Consider the following 14,479-nt stretch of genomic DNA (forward strand, 5'->3'; position numbering starts at 1 on the left):
GAGAAGTGGGGACCCACACACATCAGGTAACAGAGCTGCAGAGCAGCATTCTCAACAGGACCCGATGCACTGCAACCCGCCTGCGCCCCGGGGTGCATTCGGCCTCTTGGTCACCCATTCACTAGGGCTGCTCTTGCCAAATGTAACCTCCTGGACACTGGGCTCCCTGCAGGGACCTACCTGTCCCTCCTAGCCCAACCTCAACTTCCAGGACAGGTAGAATCAGCGAGACCCTGGTGGGGATGTACCTTTAAAAAAAAAAAAAAAAAATCAAATGAAAAAACAAACACCCAGAACTCACAAAAACAGAGTATTTTATTGCACCAAGATCGTGGCAACATGTGGGGCTCCCAGGCCCCTGGAGAGGAGGTGCAGAGGATGGGACACAGACCTCTGCATACAGACAGGTACGGCCATGCAACCAGGACACAGGGCAGGTGAGTGAGAGGACCCAGGAGAGGCAGCTGCTGTACGCAGGCCCCACTCCCTCCAGCTCCATTCCCAAGCACAAAATTAAACAGACCCAGATCCTAAGTCAACCAAGTGACTGCTACGACATAGGCTTGGGTTATTGATATTTACTTACACACGTGCATGTGACCTAGAATTTGAACTCATCTTTTTTCTGGGCCTCATCTTTCCCTTCCCTGTCTGCTTGATGACTTCTTTGGAGGGAAGGGACGTGACTCTACCCGACACTGATAAACACTGCAGAAAGTCGTCTCGTGCTCACCACTGCCCAAGAGTTAACGAATGTATGTTCCTCAGGAGAAAGTTTTACAGTTGTCTAGTGGAGAAGGGAAGAGACTGATTTGGAGGAGAGAAGAGAAAGAAAGGAGATAAATTCTGTGCTAGCAGACAACTAACATTTTCAACTGTAGAACATCACATGAAAAACATGGCAGAGGGAACAGTTCACACAGGAATGCAAGTCACCACCCCAAGAAGAAAAGGAACATACCCTGCCCATGAAGGCATGTGCTTTCCCTCCCAGATAAGTTACGAAGCCAGAGCACAGAAGCCGGGCCCTCATCTTTAAACATTCAGCGATCGGTCTGCAGGAGAGCAGAGGGCACCCTGACCAGCTCAAGGCGGACCTCCACTCACTGCTGCTGGGACAGAGGTGGCCACAGGAGCTTGATTCTCTCCCGCCCTTCTAAGTGAAACGTAAAAACAGAAGAAAATCCAAAGAGACACTCACCCACATGGAAAAAAATAAATGTATCTTCCCATATGAAAAAAGCAATTCCATCTACACAGCAGTAACCACCCAGGCCCCAAGCATGAAGGCAGGATGCTAAGCTGCCTCAGGGAGAGGAGGTGCAGACAGTGAGGCAGCCACCCAGGACAGCAGGACGCCTCTGGCCCAGCAGAGCCACATTGAAGGAGATGTAAGTCTAACACCATGTCCATCTCCACCTGCGACGACTCCAGGAGGAAAGGACGGGGACAGACCCAACAAGGAAGGATGTTCACGGTCACCTTCACACTTCCCACTACTATGAGGGCATTTGTCTTTTTCTTGAAAATATCACCTTCTCTGAGGATTTCCTGTATTTATTAAATTACAAGTTGGCAGGCACAGCTTAAGCAAGATAGAAAAGTAATCTTCTTGAGTTATACAATCATTTAAATTCCAAAGCACTCACAAAATTGAGCAAACAAAGCCACTATTTGCATATTTGGGAAAGGAAACATATTGCTAATGGAAGCCATAGGACTGGTCAAAAATAAATGTTTTGTATTAAGTAGTAAAATAAATGGGAGAATTCTACCCCAAGGCCTCCACCTCAGTGAAGACCTGTGGGGTATTGCAGCTGCGAGGGAAGCTACAGCACAGTCGTCTCAGAATAAATAGCAGCCTGGAAAGCAGATGTACTCGCGGGTAATACCGAGGCCTCCTCCGACCCCAAACAGCCTCTGCTCTCCAGGACAGTTGAGAGTTACTCACAAGGAAGGGCTGCACAGTAGGGCCCCCCTCTCGAGTTCCATAAAAGGGAGAGCTGGCTGGGTGGAGTCGGCTCTTCCTTTCTGGGGACAGGTAAGGCCAACAGTGGAAGGGGCCCCACCGAGGAAGCAGGGGAGGGTGGGCTCAGACACAACGGTGGCGCCAGCCCTGAGGAGCAAGGGATGGCTCGCCAAGAGCCACCAGCCATGCACCAGGAGATCACCTGGGGGACATGTGGCCACCGTCCCCCACTCTCTCGACAGCCCCAACCCGGCGGGGGAGCAGCCTCTGCCAGCACAGACCACCGTGTATGAACACAAGAAGGCCCGGCCCGGCGAAGATGTCCAGCAGGCATGCAGCCGCCTCTGCTCACACACACACTGTCGTTTCTCTGCAGGGCTGGTCAGGAATGTCACCAAAGAGGTTCCGATATAGAGAAGCCTCAAAGCCTCTACGTCGGGTGGTCTGTGGACACTGGTACCGGGAGAGCTCCTACCGTGGCAGGCTCACAGCGCAGCAGAGCCCACACAGAGCTCCCTCAGGTCCAGACGGACAGCTCCCAGGAAGGGACGCCTTGTCTCCAGGAGGCTGCGGAACAAAGCACGGCAGTCCTGACAGAGAGAAACGGGACCACAATCTTCCCACTGCCATCCTTGGGTATGAGTCCAACCCAGGAACCCAATGCATGGCATCTCGATGTGGCTGGCAAACCCCACACACTTCTGCAAGTGACTAGGACACGTGCCAGATATATACACTGCCCACATCCTACACACACCCCACATATGCCCTTCTCCAAGTGACCAGGACACACGCCACAGATGCCAGGTGTACACACCCCACACCCAATACACACTACACACACCCCCTTATACACACGCATCCCACACACACCCTTCTCCATTCAAGTGACTAGGACACACACCACAGACGCGTCCACACCAGACACACACCACCCAACACACATGTGCCAGACACATAGCCTACATGCATCACAGATATGCATGCCACACCCCACTACACCCCCTATACACAAACAAAGCACACACACCCCCACCTCACCCGCACACCCACACCCTCGGAACCAACCTCCTTCCACAGAGGCACAGTCAACGGCGATAGCTGAGGCTGGCAGCCTTCGCTGGGTGAGTCACAGACCAGAAGTTCCGTCGAGTCTGAAGTTTCTGGAAGGCGTTGAAGTTTCTCCTCTTCTCTCTCTTAAATTTTTTAATTTTCTTTTCCTAGACCAAGAATCACAGGCATCACAGTTCCCAAAAAGGGCTCTTTCCTGGCCCACGGGGCTCCATACTGCATGCAGGTCACCAGCTTCCTGCACACAGGCCAGGCTCTCGTGAGCTCTCTGGAGATCCACTCTTCACAGTGACCCCCGCGCACAGTGCCCTGCTGTCCCCCTACTGATGAAGGGGCGGAAGCTGCAAGGATGCATTCCGTCCATGGCCACATGCCCAGACAGGCCTGGGCAGCCTGCCTCTTCTCGCGCTCGGCCACTTCATGCCACTGCCGCCACCTCCAACTGCCCCGGCCCTAAGCTGAGCCACACCGCCCTGCTACCTCAAGCCTGTGGTCAGCATCACGCATCATACCTTCCCTCGGTCAAACTCTTCATCCCAGTCATCAACCACGGTCTCAGTCTGGGCCAGTCTGCTGTCTTCAATAGCATCCTGACTGACCGCCGACATCTTGCCATCCCAGGTCAGAACTACCAGGCAGACACAGGGCTCAGCACGAGTGCAGGTTCCCAGGTACCCTGTGGCTTCACTTCAAGAGTGTCATTTACCAACTAGTCTACCCATAATTAGTCAACAATTTTGAGTGCCACCTTGTGGTGAACAGAAGGACAAGAGGAGGACGGCTTGACGTCCATGTGTGGTCGGTCAGCACAGAACCCCCAACACCACCCTCTTAGCTAAACGCTAAACCACGGTCACAGACTTCAGTTCTCTCCAAAACCACGCCCTCATCTGAGAAACAAAGATGTCATATTCGGCCTCGAAGTCTGAATAAAAACATGCTCTGAGTAAGAAGTGACATTACCTAGGTTGGAAGAGCTTGGTCACTCTGCCCCTTCCCTACCCAAGACCCAGCATGTGCTGGGTTCCTCACCCTGCCCCAACCCTCAGAAGCAGCTGTTCTGGATCCTGCCATGGACAGAAGCCACCTTCGTGCCACGGCTGAGGGTTTAAAGAGGATTCCAGCCAGTGTTGAGATTCCTCTTCCCATTCTCAAAGCCGAGCGATGCCTGCCCTCCACACTCACAGTACACCAGGATCCAATCCACACCCTTCCCTCCTCCAAAACCAACCAATCAAAGGCAAACAGAAGTCCTGTCTCCAAACCAGTACCTTTTCTGCCATAAGCTTTATCAGATGAGTATTTGAGCAGCTCCTGGACCACATCAGACTCTCGCTCTCCATTCCAAGACACAGGAGGGGCCTGGCCCAGCCCTGCAAGAGGAGGAGCCAAGAAACATTTACAGATGTTTAAAATAACCCACTGGAGAAGCAACCACACACCTTAAATTATAGCAGAACTTACAGGAAGTGGATGCCTTTTTTTTTTTTTTCTTTTAAAGACAGGGTCTCACTATGTTGCCCAAGCTGGTCTCAAACTCCTGGGGACTCCTACTGGCCTCCCAAAGTGCTCCCAAACTGTAATCCCAAAATGCTGGGATTACAGGCATGAGCCATGGTGCCCAACCTAAATGTTTATTTACTAATGCTTACATGCTTAATTTACTAATGATCTCACACAGTAGAGAAGGCTGTTGTCCAAGTCAATTCACGAAAAAGAAAACATGGAAAATAACGAAAAGCTAAAAAGCAAAAAAAAACCCCTCTAAAACCCCTTTAACCAGCAGGGTAAGTCCTCAGTCTGACAGAGGGAGGGACGAAAACTAGATCTAAATGGAACCCACTTCACCTAAGGGAGAGGCCCGTGCCCCAGAACCAGCCTGACACCTGGACGACCACAGGGGTGGGGGGAATGGCCAAGCTTGGCTGCTGCCATCAGGGACCCCGACCTCTTAAGCCCTGTCCAGGGGTAACCTGCCTGGTCCCTGTCAGCAACACTGCACAGGTCCACTCAGCATGTTGGGACCAGGAGAGCACTCACCACCCTCATCGGGTTCTAGAAACCCTTTCTGAACTAGTCCTCTGGCCAGCTAGCCACATAGCCCCTGGAATATACTCACCTCCCTTCACACAAATCTGACCTCATTTCTCCCTGCCTCCAATTCCTCAGTGAGCTCCAGGCTAAGTGTCCCCTGCCCCCGCACAGTGGCTTCCATAGTTCCCGTCTCATCCACAGCCCAGGGACGTGGCCATGCAGAGTAGCCTGCCTGCTCCCAACATGCTGCGCTTCCTGCCCTTGGGCCTGGTACCCTGCTCATTTAGCCACTCTCCTCAGGTGCATGGGACTGAGAGTGTATGGGGCCAGGTGTTCCCCCTCAGAGCCCAGGCAGCCCCCAGTGCGCAGTGCAGGGCGCACTGCTCAGGACACACAACTAGCACATGGACCCTGGCGCACTACAAGTGCTCAAGTGATGTCCCTTGAATCCCTGCATTAACAAGCCAACTCCGCTTTGCTCCAAGGATGGCAGGGAGCACGGCTCTGGCACCATGTTAGTGCAGTACTTCTGAGAGCATGCTGGCCAGCAAACACGGTCGGCACTTGCTAGCACCCGCATTTTGCAATTTATTTCATACTATTTCATTTTTATCGATAAATTCCTTTCTTAAGAGTTGGATAAATACAAATCAGTCTCTAAGGTCTTGCTGGCCCCCGGATGCACTGCCATCAGACCTTCCAGACTGCAGCGGAGGCCTCACTCAAACGCGCCCACTATACCAAGCAGCCAAGACTTTCTTCCCTTCACTTAACAAATGTGTTCTGTGGCAGGTGCCTGCCAAGGCATGCCCCAGCCAGCCCTAAAGAAAACAAAAGACCCTCCAATTGGAGGGTGGTGCCCAAGGACAGCCACAGCACACAGGTCCCCAACAGCAAGCACACCATGCTATGTTCTGAAAGGCCCAGCTACATAGAGGGAGAGGAGGATTGAACCCAACTCTTCTAAGTTCAACCATCACAGAAAACAACTCAGGCTGGGAGTTCAGGGAGTCATTCCATGAGAAGCTGTAGACAGGAACAGCTTTGAATCGGAAGATCCACTGGCGTTCACAGAATGTTTTAATCCTCATGTGCACTGTAACCTCTCCCGTGGGGTTGTTTCAGTCAAATGCTTTTGACACAGGAGGAAGCTTCAACCCCATCACCCAAGGGAACAGACTCGTGGGTGGGGAGTGAACGTTGGCAGGGTCCCGGGGACCTCCACATCTTCTCCCAGACCCTGCCAAGCTCAGATGCAGGAGGCACTGCTCTCAGCCTGTGCACTCCCTAATACCCCCTCGCCCAATGCATACCCATGTGGTCCTGCACCCCCTCCCCTGGTGCATACCCGTGCGGTTCCCAACCCCTCGCCCAGTGCATACCCATGTGGGCTCCAGGACACCAGCCATTCACAGATGGCGTGTGGCTGCTGGACTCGGGGACAGCAGCATCTCGGGGCTTGGCGTTCCTCAGGCCTTCGAGATGCCCATCCTCTTCTACCGCCCGCTGTGGCTCCTGCTTTCTTTTTTTCTTTTTCTTTTTCCTTGGAGACTCTTCCATGGTCTCTGGATCACCATCACCCATGGGAGAGCAGCTGCTGGGAAGTAAGAGGCAGCAGTCAGCTCTGAGCAAGTTGGAAGGGGAGCAGGAGCTCACAGACTGCCGCCTGCAACATGGAGAAGGTGCCACCCCAGCTGTGACCCAGTGCACGGAACTCTCTGCAACATTCTTCCCCCAACACGCATTAGCGGATGCTCCACACGCAGCCATGGAGACAATGGAGGGAAAACCAGTCACGTTTCTCATCCTAACTGAGCCAAGCCCGTCGAGGCCAATGTGCAGTCTACTGTGACCTGATGAAACTGCAGAGTCTGGCCTGGCCTGGGTCACCTGATCCAGCATCCTTGGATGGCTTTGCACATACAATGATGGACACTACTGTCCATACCACTGTCACTTCAAGGACCAATCCACTGGTATTTATCAGAGGAGTCTTTTGTGTGGTTTTTTTTTTTTTTTTTTTTAAAGACAGGGTCTAGCTGTCACCCAGGATGTAAGGCAGTGACGCAATCTCAGCTCACTGAAACCTCCGCCTCCTGGGCTCAAACCATCCTCCCATCTTAGCCTCCTGAGTAGCGGGGACCACAGGCATGTGCCACCATGCCCAACCAATTTTTGTTTTTGGTAGAGAAAGGGCTTTGCCATGTTGCCCAGGCTGGTCTCAAACTCTTGGGTTCAAGTGATCCGCCTGCCTCAGCCTCCCAAAGTGCTAGGATTATAGGTGTCAGCCACCACAACGGGCCAGAGGAGACATTTGCTCACATATTCACATTTTAGAAAACCACAAAAGCAGACTACATTACCAGATCATACCTACGTGGGGTTAGAGGTAGATTCTGTGGTTTTGCTTTGTTTCTTGGCATCTTGACAGATGCCACCTTGCTCCTGCCCTTACCTGTGCCAAGGTGGGTCCTGGTGCAGGCCGCCTTCTTCACCAAGACCCTCTGCTCCCTTCCTCCTCCGCTTCCTGCTGCTCGCGTGGTGGCCGTCCGTAACACATCCCACCGGCTGCCCATTCACCTGTGGCTGTGCGCCATCTTCCTGCTGTCTGACAGCGGGCAGCTGGGCCTGGCCCTCCCTCTTGTGCGTGGGGCTCCCAGGCTGTCTCTGTGTCTGCCCCTCCTGCAGGGCGGTGGCAGCTGTGTCCTCTGGGTGCTTTTTCTTCTTCCTCTTCCTCTTCCCGTGGGGAGCCGCAGTGGCCTCCCTGATGTGCTGTGGGAGGCACGTCTCTGAGCCTAGCCTCTGGAGCTCTCCCAGGAAGGTCTTTTTCCTCTTCTCAGAGGGGCTCCGGGGGGGCTCACTGGCCTCTGGCAGCTGGTGTGGAAGGGACACAAGATCCTCGTTGACCTGAGGCAGGGCCGTCGAGAAGGAGGAGCAGCTCCGTGGTTCTGACATCCCTGGGGGCTTGGGGGTACTGGACAGCAATGTGGGGTGGGGGCTGAAGGGGGGCTGCAGGCGGCTGGATGATTGGGGAGCAGGTGACACAGCCCTGTGGGGACAGCCAGGAAACAGGGAGAGGATGTTCTGAAAGACCCAGCAGAGCTGTTCCTTCTGTTCACCCTCACTCCCCTCCCTTTCACCTAAAAATCTGAAAAGGCTTTTGCCCTGCAGTTTTCAGATACACACTAAGTTACACGTAAGTTTGAAAGAAAGCTAACAATTAATTCGACATCTATTTAAATGCAAAGTTGGCTGGGCGCAGTGGCTCATGCCTGTAATTCCAGCACTTTGGGAAGCCGAGGTGGCCGGATCACCTGAGGTCAGGAGTTTGAGACCAGCCTGGCCAGCGAGGTAAAATCCCATCTCTACTAAAAATACAAAAATTAGCCAGGCGTGGTGGCACAAGCCTGTAATCTCAGCTACTTGGGAGGCTGAGGCAGGAGAATTGCCTGAACCTGGGAGGCAGAGGTTGCAGTGAGCCGAGATCACACAATTGCACTCCAGCCTGGGCGACAGAGCAAGATTCCATCTCAAAAAAAAAAAAAAAAAAAAAAAGCAAAGTTACCTACGTGGTAGGTTAATAGGTGCAGCAAACCACCATGGCACCTCTGCAACAAACCTTTACATCCTGCACACGTACCCCGGAACTTAAAATAATTGATCCCTAAGATTTAAAAAAAAAAAAAAAAGGCAAGCCAACACATGATTTTAAAAATCAATTTTTTTCTTTTAATAAGGCAAAGTTAATAAGAATAGTTCCATGCCTTAGTTTCTCGTCACCAAGCAGTTCAGATATTTTTGCGAGCGCTAATATTTTAAATCTTTAATACAAATGTGTTAAGGAAGGAAGCCCTCACTAAACAATAAATGGTAAGGAATAAAAAAAGATCCCGTGAAGATTTATTCTCCAACCTCCGAAAGTCTCAGGGTGTTCCCAAGCAGGAAATGAGCCTCATAAGGCAGGCAAGTGTTGAGTTGGCCCTAATGACACCTCCACATTAGCATCATTAGGACGCTGAAACCGGGACACAGATGTGTAGAGCAGAATCATGAGCAAGGCATGTCCGGGACAGGATCTGGCGCCAAACCCAGTGAGGCTCTCTGAGCTCCCTCTTGCCAGCTATGTGTCCCTAGGAAAATTAACTTCCCACTCTGAACCACCATGTTCTCCTTTGTCAATGAGCTGCGACCACAAAGCCCACCTCCCAAGGTTCCTGAGGAAAACGGGACCCCCATCATCATCTAAACAAACTATAAGGGCCATGCCAGCCGCGCGACGTTTGATTACCCTGTCTTCTGGAATCTTTTCAAAAAAAGCTTATAAGGCAAGGAACGAAAAACACCCAAACACTCAACGCCCTCCCACGCACACAAATCTTATGCTAGGTATAGGGCAGAAGTGTCTTTGTGCGTGTGTATGAGAGAGGAGAGTAAGGCAGAGGCTGTGGGTGACGTACAGTCATACCTCACCCTCATGCAGCACTGGAGATTCTAGAACTAGAACCCAGCGCCAAGGTCACCAGTACAGTCCCCATAGGCCGCCTCATGGCTCACCCCATCTTTCACTGCTTCCTTCCCCACTCCCACCGGCTTCCAGACAGCCATTGACCAGTGACTCTCAACTTCCTGCCACTCGAGGCACCCAACAGACGCAGGCAGCCCCTGCGGACCAAGGCCCATATGCAGAGGGAAGGGACTGCATCTCCAGCAGGTGTGTGCAGAGGAACCCGAGAGCCCTGAGACAGTTCTTAACCCACATGATGCTAGCAAGCAAGACACCCCAGAAAAAATGCACAGGACTCCGAGCTCACTCAAGGCCTCTCGCCAAGGCCTTACCTCGCCTTTCTCTTCAACTGGGAAGTACTGTCATGGGGCTGGTAGGGATACAGGACAGGTCAGTCTCCAGCACACCATGTCATCACATGGATGTCGCAGACAGACCACCAACAAAGACAGAACTAAGACATCGGGACTGCAGAGGCTGAACTGCCTTCACCACCCAAAGCTCCTTTACCACAGGGGAACACAGAAGAGGGGGACCTTGGTCGGTGACGTCCCCCCGTACCTCCTGGCTGCCCAATGCTTTGTCAGTCCTGTGAGGCTGGTGATCCGTCCAACTCCTCACCAGCCAAGCACACGCAACCACAAGGAGAACCAGTCGGCACCCAGAAGGTCCCGGCCCGAAGCTTACCTGGCTCTACGGACGGGCCAAGTGGAGGCAACGACGGGGTGAGAGGTTTTCATGGGGTGGGTGAGGTCGGAGGATGGTGAGGGGGGAGGTGGACGGAGGTCATTGCCGGTCGCCCTCCACAGGGTGCTGGCCTGCAGTTATCGACATAAATAAAAACTTGGTGGTCTAAAAAAGGTTTCCGTGAGTGAAGAGGGAAAACAAAAGTAACAAAAAATGAAAATAAAAACAAAAGAGCCCAGAAAGAAAGATGAGGGGACAGAAGAAGACAAAAACGGGAGGTGAGGGGCAGGGGAATGGTAGAAGAAGAACCAGAAAAGTATTTTTGGTTAGAAACAAAAAAAAGGAAGAAATTTTAAACAAAAATCTCAGCACAACAATCACATCCTCGTGCCGTGGCTGCCTTCTAAGCTTCCTGCTGCAGAGGTGCTGGGCACCCCACTCGGCTCTGCGCTTCCTGCCCATCCCACCTCTGCTAGGGAAGTACGCTGGTGGGGCTCACCCTCCCTCGGGTTCAGTCAGGATCTTCCGCCTACTGCGAAAACAGGGAACTGCTACCTTGCCCAAACCTCCATGAGTCACAGGAGTATCACCAGATCATCAGGGCTCTCTCAACACCCCACACTGCCTTCACCCCAGGATAGCCGTTCTTTAATTGCAAATAGTTGGGAATGACTAAAAGATACTTTGTTCCTCTGACATGAGGGAGGCCAAAGTCCCTGGACAATGTTCTCACACTCCCTCCAAACCCCAACCAAGCAACTCTTGGAGCTCTCCTGATACACAGCAGTGGCGAGACCCCCACACACCCACCTTCTTGGCAGAAAGGGCCAGTTTTTTGGCTGGTGGAGGAGACATGGTGCTTGCAGGCTCAGCGGTGGCATTGCTCAGGACAGGGGACTTCAGCTTCACCGTCTTAGAATCTGCTCCACTTGGCGGCGTTTTGGAGTGGCCAGCGGTGGAACAGTTTGTTTCCTGAGAATCGCAGAGATGGGTCGCTCCACTCCTGGCGGTCTGGGGGGCCTTGGTGGAGTCGCTGCTGGCCGAGTGCTCTGGGCTGGAGCTGCTGGAGCCCCTCCTGTCGAGGCCAGTGCTCTCGTCATTCCTCTTCAACCCATGCCCGTTGGCAGTGGCTGTAGCCAGGAGCTTAGGTGAGGTAGAGAGGACAACATCCCTGCTGTCCCAGGAGCCCTGCCTTTGGCTCCCAGATCTGCTGCTACTCGAGCTGCTGGTCCCAGGCAGCCCCTGAGCAGTTCTGGGGGAAAAGTGCTGTGGAGGAGCTGGCTTCTTCACCTTCTTTCCAGGGTCATCTAGGATAGTCGGGATGTGTGTGGGTGTCTGGGGGAGTTTGGGGGAAGGGGATCCTGAGGGCAGCTTTGGAGGAACATAGCCGTTCTGGGATTTCAGGCCCAGGGTGGAGCCATTCCTGGAAATGGGCACGCCAACCTCTTCAGTGCTGTGCAGCTTCTTCATTGTCCCAGAATCCTGTCGCTAAGGAGAGCAAAGCAGAAAACACAACTGAGGAAGCGACAAGTCCCAGTCGGGCCACGCCTTCATAAGGCCACAACGCATCTTAGGAGTGGGCATGGCCTCTGATTAGCATGCTCAGGACAAATTATTTATCTGGACTCTTGGTAAAGACATTGTGGCTTCTTTGAACAATTCTGGTGTTTTGTGACATCCCAAGGAACTGGGACCACAGGCGTGCACCACCACACACCGCTAACTTTTGTATTTTTGGCAGAGGCGGGGTTTCACCATGTTGGCCAGGATGGTCTCAGACTCCTGACTTCAAACAATCCACCTTCCTCAGCCTCCAGAAGTACTGGGATTACAGGTGTGAGCCATAGCACCTGGCCTGAATACATATCTTTATGGCCATCTTTATTACAAAACCAGTACATTTTCATCAAGATTTGAGAAAGAGAAAAAAGTATAAAGGAAAAAAATTTAGCAAAGTCCCGTCACCTAAACATATCATGCATTAATATTCTAGTGCTTTCTTCTTTAAGTCTTTTCTTTCGAATGGTTCTGCCCTGAAGAGTTGTGTCCCAGTTTTATCTTAATGCTATTACCTCAAGCATCTTTATGGGCGATAACTCTCGATAAATGTCTTTAAGACAGGGTCTTGCTCTGTTGCCCAGGCTGGAGTGCAGTGGTGCAATGATGTCGTCATAGCTCACTGCAGACTCAACCTTCTGGGCTCAAGAGATCTTCCCACTTCAGAGGCACAAGCAGCTAGGACTATAGGAGTAGGCCACCATACCTGAATACTTTTTATTATTTTGTAGAGATGCGGGGGGGTCTTGCTATGTTGCCCCGGCTGGCCTTGAGCTCCTGAGCTCAAGCAATCCTCCCACCCTGGCCTCTCAAAGTGCTGGGATTACAGGCCTGAGCAACTGCAACCTGCCTGTCGGCCGTCTTTGACATTTTACTATATATACTATACACTACTGATATATATTAACTATACGGTTAATTTATATAAGCTATATTGTCTCCAATTGTTGAAATTAACAATACAGTACAGTGTATGTGTGTGTATCCTTTACCCTTCAGAGCACTTATTACAACTGCATAGAAATAACTTATTATTCTGTATTTAGATGCTGAATGTCGGCCTTCCCCTGCTTAACTATGAGGCTGTACCCTTATCTCTCTTGTTCCCACTGCAGCCCTCACCAGCAACTCAAGGGTCTGGTATATAGTCTATACTTAAAAAATATTTGTTGACCTTTTCCTGTACTTAGTACGCCATGCTAATTTTCTGGAAATGGAATTACAAGGCTATAAATATTTTCATGAAATCTGATGCAAACTGCCAAACTGCTTTTACTATACTCCAGCAACATCTATTTTTCAAAACATTTGCTAATTTGACACTTGTTTGGGCTATTACCACTTTAACATTCATATTCTCTGCATGTGCACTAGACTGATCTCCATTTGAATGAGATCTTATGTTTATAAATGTTAACCATTTGTTGACAATATTTATTGTTTCATTTGTATTTGTAATAAGTTCTGTACAAAAATGTACATCTTAGTCGATTCATAATTTTTCTATATTTTATCCCTCAATTTTAAGCATACAAAGTCTCCTTCCCTCTACCAGAGGTTAAGAATTTACCTCTATTTTCTTCTGAGTTTTGTTTTGCTCCCTACATTCTATTCTTTGTTAATACTGTTTTCTAAAAGGAATTCATCTTTCCACTGCACCCAAAGCCTTTTCACTGGTTGAACATTTCCATACACACTAGAACTTGCACCATGTCATTCAGAGTAAAATGGCTCGTCTGCTTGCAGTGTATTTGGAAAATCACGTTGGTAATGGAAATGCTCATGGTCAGTGAAGCGCCCCCGCAGGTGTGCCTGACACAGGGACTCTCCTTGAGCCAACCTCCACCCTCGGGCATCACTCTGCCTGTGGAGTTCCTGTGGCGAGTGAGGCTTCCTTTATTTTTGGGGGTTTTTTTGAGACAGGATCTCATTCTGTTGTCCAGGCTGGAGCGCAGTGGCACACTGATGGCTTAATGCAGCCTCGACCTCCTCTGCTTAACCGATCCTCCTGCCTCAACCTGCCAACAGCTGGGACAACAGACGTACACACCACGCCTGGCTAATTTTTGCACTTTTTTTTGGAGATGGGGTTTTGGAGATGGGGTCTATGTTGCCCAGGCTGCTGCTTTTTTTTTTTTTTTGAGATGGAGTCCCACTCTGTCGCCCAGGCTGGAGTGCAATGGCACAATCTCAGCTCACTGCAACATCTACCTCCCAGGTTCAAGCGATTCTGCTACCTCAGCCCCTTGAACAGCTGGGATTACAGGCGCACACCACCAAGCCCAGCTAACTTTTGTATTTTTAGTAGAGACAGGGTCTCAACATGTTGGTCAAGCTGGTCTTGAACTCCTGACCTCAAATAGTCCACCCACCTCAGCCTCCCAAAGTGCCCGGCCCCCCTTTCCTTTATTTTTTAAGACAAGGTCTCACTCTGTCACCTTGCCTGGAGTTCACTGGCGTGATCATGGCTCACTGCACATAGCCTCAACCTTCCGGGCTCAAATGATCCTCCCACATCAGCTTACTGAATATTCTCTATGGCGATGGGGATCTATGTTGCCCAGGCTGCTTTTTAAATTTGTTTTGAGACAGGGTCTTGCTCTGTTGCCCAGGCTGGTGTGGAGTGGTGTGATCACGACTCACTGCAGCCTTAATCT

General features: G+C 51.2%; 1 protein-coding gene across 8 annotated transcripts in view; it reads right to left on the bottom strand.

Moving 5' to 3' along the window:
- Positions 1–297: 297 nt before the first annotated feature.
- The window catches only part of USP36 (ubiquitin specific peptidase 36), a 44,293-nt gene continuing 30,111 nt past the window's right edge, over positions 298–14,479 (bottom strand). For 4 of the 8 annotated variants that reach the window (XM_037993029.2, XM_008013114.3, XM_037993028.2 and 1 more), the window contains exons 14-21: positions 11,076–11,753; positions 10,266–10,396; positions 7,530–8,123; positions 6,457–6,671; positions 4,312–4,413; positions 3,553–3,668; positions 3,038–3,189; positions 298–2,559 (exon numbers count right to left, since the gene is read on the bottom strand). In XM_037993029.2, coding sequence (XP_037848957.2) covers positions 3,058–3,189; positions 3,553–3,668; positions 4,312–4,413; positions 6,457–6,671; positions 7,530–8,123; positions 10,266–10,396; positions 11,076–11,753 — 1,968 coding nt within the window. In that variant the 3' untranslated portion in view covers positions 298–2,559; positions 3,038–3,057. The remainder of the gene's footprint in view (positions 2,560–3,037; positions 3,190–3,552; positions 3,669–4,311; positions 4,414–6,456; positions 6,672–7,529; positions 8,124–10,265; positions 10,397–11,075; positions 11,754–14,479) is intronic. The other 4 variants (XR_012088934.1, XM_008013117.3, XM_008013116.3 and 1 more) reach the window with 4 other exon arrangements.

This window comes from Chlorocebus sabaeus, chromosome 16 (genome assembly GCF_047675955.1).
Source record: "Chlorocebus sabaeus isolate Y175 chromosome 16, mChlSab1.0.hap1, whole genome shotgun sequence".
NCBI lineage: Eukaryota > Metazoa > Chordata > Mammalia > Primates > Cercopithecidae > Chlorocebus > Chlorocebus sabaeus.